This window comes from Apis dorsata, unplaced genomic scaffold (genome assembly GCF_000469605.1).
Source record: "Apis dorsata unplaced genomic scaffold, Apis dorsata 1.3 scaffold_390, whole genome shotgun sequence".
NCBI classification, from domain to species: domain Eukaryota; kingdom Metazoa; phylum Arthropoda; class Insecta; order Hymenoptera; family Apidae; genus Apis; species Apis dorsata.
Window position 1 is genome coordinate 552,749 of NW_006263651.1, and position 4,964 is coordinate 557,712.

The 4,964-nt window shown below is 25.8% G+C and overlaps 2 protein-coding genes across 2 annotated transcripts; both read right to left on the bottom strand.

Moving 5' to 3' along the window:
* Positions 1–921: 921 nt before the first annotated feature.
* LOC102673734 (CDC42 small effector protein homolog) lies at positions 922–2,175 on the bottom strand. Its single transcript, XM_006619110.2, has 4 exons — positions 1,896–2,175; positions 1,646–1,764; positions 1,089–1,371; positions 922–997 (listed from the first exon to the last, which is right to left on the bottom strand). The coding sequence occupies exons 3-4, from the start codon at positions 1,341–1,343 to the stop codon at positions 989–991; spliced, it is 264 nt and encodes an 87-aa protein (XP_006619173.1). The 5' UTR covers positions 1,344–1,371; positions 1,646–1,764; positions 1,896–2,175; the 3' UTR covers positions 922–988.
* Positions 2,176–2,420: 245 nt separating this feature from the next.
* LOC102673954 (cell growth regulator with RING finger domain protein 1-like) lies at positions 2,421–4,934 on the bottom strand (the record flags this gene model as incomplete). Its single annotated transcript, XM_006619112.2, has 3 exons — positions 2,421–4,380; positions 4,486–4,593; positions 4,710–4,934. Coding segments are annotated over 3 exons (786 nt in total), but the record flags the coding sequence as incomplete, so codon positions are not given.
* Positions 4,935–4,964: the final 30 nt, after the last annotated feature.

Sequence of the window (4,964 nt, forward strand, 5' to 3'; positions counted from 1 at the left end):
CAAAATAAGTTTTTTTTTGCTTCAGAGAATTTCTTCTAACCCCCTGTTTTCCTTATATCTCATACTAAGATAAGTCCATTCTTGAGAGATTACAACATTTATAAAACAATAGCTAGCATAATTCATGAAGTTTAATAGAATGATTTTAGACTAGGCAAATACATATAAATCAGTTTCTCAATTTTTAACACATCTACATTCCAAAAATTTCTTAATGTAGATTTATATACCCTATTTAGGGATGAATACAGAAGTAGGAAAAATGGGCCGTGCTTTGTGAACATGAATGTTCACCATATACATGCTAAAAATATTTATCCATTAATCAGCACAGGTGAACTATGCAAAATATATTCTTCATTTTCTTTTTACAAAAAATATTATTAAATAACACAGAGTACTTACATTTGCATTTGCAAATATAAGAATAATATCTAATATATATTATTAGTAACTACTACTGTAAATATTGTTCTTGTATCAAAAAAAGAAATAAATACAAATAACATATAACATAATAATTATGTTATTATGTTATAATTTTGCACCAATAAATATTGATTTTTTTTTAAATGGAAAAGTAATTAAATGTTATAAAAAAATGTATGAAAAAAGTTGTATATATGGCAGTTTTTGTTTCTATTAAGTATCCAGTCTTAATGAAAATAACATTTTAAAAATATGCAAATTAAATGCTCTCTTATAATTAGAAAATTAGTTTAGTTGTAAAATCATTTCTATACAAATGAGAGTAACTTAACGTAATATTTATTTAATATCAAGAAGTAAAAATATTTTAGAATTTGTTTTTGTTTGTCTTATTTTTAAACATATTTAATGTATCTTCTTTGAGCATCTTCTGAAAATATGATATAGCTGCTTATATATTCATCTTCATAAAAAGAACATAAGTGTCATCTTTTTCTGTTATAAAATTATTTACTTTAATTATTAATATGAGAATAATTTGCAACAAAATGCATTATTTTCAACATGCCTAGAATAAAAATAATTTATAGAATAAATAATTTTATGAATTGTATATGATTTACTTTCTTATAATATTATGATATTTGTTTATTATGTACCTTAACACTATATGCATTATCATAGCCTCCTTTCATTTGCATTTGTGCTTGAATATTTGATAATTGTGCACTGCTCATATCAAGATCTCCACTACTAATATGTCCAGTATGCCTAAAATTTGTAGGTACTCCTATCATGCTACGATCTATCCTTAGTCTCTGATGTGACCTTTGCCTTCCATTACGTGTTCTAGGTCCTTGTTGCATTAAACAACAAGTAAAACATTGTACCCAAAGTTCTCCACTACCCGCCATTATACTTTAATTGTGTTTACTTCAAAATCTAAGATATTTTAAAAAATATAAATTTATTAAGTGAGTATTTTAGAAATTAATTTATAAAATTTTTTTATTATTTTAATAATCTTAACATATGTCTATAAAAATAGAAACAAAATTATAAAATGAAATTTAGATCAAATAATTATTCAATAAAAAAATTTTATTTTTTAAATTATAAATATATGTTTAAAAAATAGTTTTTATAAATTAAATAATAAATTATCTATATTATTATGTGAATGAATGAAACAAATTGATAAAATATTCGTACTTACGAAGTCGTCAAGTAATCGTATTGTCGATCAATCTAACCTTTGCAATATCCGTTCGAGACTTAAAGACAGAATGAAACAAAATAAACATTCCCTTTTGATCGATGAGTTTACATGTGATTCTAAAGGACATTGAAATTATTTGAACATTTTACTATATAAACTATATAATATTATATATATGGTAATTGAAGCTCTATAAAGATTAAACAATTGACTTTATGGGAACAAAAAAAAAACGAATGAGACATACCGATTCACAAGATGTAGACTTTCGAATTATTTTCACAATGTAAGTAATAAATCTGCGGCTTTCTTTCTATCTCTAATTAATCATTAAATAATCTTAAGACGATCACTTTTCACCATGTTTCATTGACATTCTTTGAAGAAAATTGAACAGTAATTATTTAGTCGTTTTTTTTTTAATAATTTAAATGACAATCAAAATAAATTTTAATTTTTAAAATATAAAAGCCTGAATGTCAACGTGATCAACGGTTATCAGTATAGCGAATTATATGTACTATATATTATAAAAAGCCGAGAAAATCCGAAGAAAGTCGAAAGTTATCGAATGTTACCGATCTATAAAATTCTGATCATTGAATATACAAATAGCTTATTCTCAGTCAGTCAAAATATATTCAGTCAGACAATTATTGTCTTTTTAAAAAAAACTGGTATAAAATAATAAATTGTTCATTCTTTTATAATTATTTATTTGTTATATATTTGTTTTGTTGTTAGGATACATGCATGTATGAACAATACAGCATGACAGCATGAATACGCTTTATTAAATAAATTATATACAGATTCTCACATACAGACATTGCCGCATCATCAAAACGCTATACGCACTAAATAAAATATAAATTATTCTATGAAAATCTTCGACTACAATACATTGACTTTAGAGGCCTTTACTCTTTGAATTAACATATATAGTTCCAAATACTCCCATTCTTTTGCATATTGAGATTTGCAAATATATATTTTATGTATTTATCACAAGTAAGTAATTTCTTAAAATATCATTTTGCTAATTTTGTTGTCAAAAAACGAAATAAAACAAATTTTATGTGAAAAATATGAAATTCTAATTATATTATAAATCCTAAATAAGAGAGTATCATCAATCTTTATGCAAGTGCCTAAAAGATATAAAAAAAATTGGTGACATACAATATATATATCAAATATGAAATCTGAAAATGATTTCATGTTCTTTTTTGTACCACTCCAATTCCTTCTTTTATATGATGTCCTCCATTCAGGACTCTTTTACATATCTGGTTTATAATAATAGATATTAGAATTATCACAGTCTGTGTATTTATAGTTTAAACATTAATGTAAGATCCTTCTTAAATTAATTTAACAACATTATTTTTCTGTGTGATGTTGTTCTGAAAAAAGTCTCAGGAAAGTTAGCTTTATCGTTGCACATGAACAGCAGAACATTATGAAAAAAAAATTTTTTTAATTCATAAGATACAAAAAAAGATGGAAAAAGAATACTTTAAAGGCATGCATATTGGAACTAATGTTTCTATAACTACTGAATAAACCTGTATATCATATGAAATAATATCAATAACTTAATTATTAGTTATATCTCGAAAATGAATATGTCTTATTTGTATTTTGTATTTACAGCTTAAGTATTTATACAACGTTATGTGATAAAAATCTGAAACTTTCCTTCATGTCTCTTTTTCTTTATCAAATATTTTTCATTTTTTTTTTTTATTTGGACGCTTATAATTTTTCTATTTTTTTTTTTAAATTCCTCAATTGTGAAAGATTATTTAAACGCTTGATAAAAAAACTTGATCTCTAGGATAGAGTTGAAAGATATCAAAAAGTTGTAAAAATAAACGATAGATATAATGATTTTTTGAAAATTATATAAATAATAAATTCAAAAAATCAAATGATTACAATTTTGATTCACTCTGCACAACTAGCGTTTTAATTAAAAGAAAAAAAAAACTTTTATATCATTCTGTAAAAAAATCTTCCTAGTTTACTCCATATAAATTAATATCTTGCCTCTTTTTTTGTGTATTTCTTTCTGAGAATTAATCTTATGCAATTATCTTTTTTTTATTATTATATAAATTAAATTTGCAAGAATTAAAGAAAGAAAAATCTTTACAAAAGTATTTTTCAAAATCCATAATTCTTTCAATCAATTTCAAACAATTACTATTGTTTGTTCCGTCGTATTTTCTATATACGTTGTACATTCTAAATGAAACGAGAAAATACCAACTATTCTATCGTGCAAATCCAAGAAAATCTGTGAGTCTATCGTTCCAATCGTGAAGCCAATGAGTGGGTCCATGATTTGGTTGTCTCTGTTTGCAAGGATTAATTTCTGTCTCCAAGGGCATATATTCCTCGCCCCTGATACAAAAATAACTTTTTATTGGACTTCTACACATTGGACATCGATCTAGTTTGCCAAAACAGGATGCACAGATGCAGGTATGCCTGCAAGGCAATAGAGCACGTGACAGAGGAAAGTATTGGCAAACAACGCAAAGTTGTTCTCCAGCTGTGTTCCATAGCGATCCCTCGGGATCGCCAGTACCGGAGGCAACCAATGCGCCCCTAGTTGTACTACCGTTGTTGTTACAAGGCTCTGCAAGGGCCAGAGCTGAACCTAGACCCGAAGACATATCTCCTTCGTCATAATTCGTTGAATTGCCGGTGGCTAAATATAATTGCTAAAATAAAAATAATTGAGATTATTTATTAATGAGATTATTTTTACAAATAAAAGTATAGATTTTCTCTTTTATCAAATTTAAATTAAAATTGAACATGCTTACTTTAAGACAAGATAATTGTCCGTTAGCTTGCTTGAGATATTGCGCCAGAATCGAAGTGGGTAGTGTGCATACGCTATCTTTGATATGGACAACATTTACTAGAGCCACCTTTCAAAAGAAAAAGTAATAAATTAATAAAATATAATAATTATATTTAAACATTTAATGAAAAAATTAATTCCATAAAAAGATTGCAGTTTATAATGAACTTAAAAAATATCCACCGTCTCGTCTGGATGAGGATCTCCTGTATCCCTACGAGTTAGAAAGATTACTAGAGGATAACAAAGTCTAGGTGGTGTTCCAAGCTCTAATTCTGGTGCCGGAAGAGACAATCTCAATGTTTCTTCTCCGTGTGGTTGTCTACTATATATTTTAATCAAGGAATAACGATTGATATCATTAACGATATTAATATTAATTACAATATAAATTTTTAAAATTATATATGATTATCTCAAATATATATATATATATAT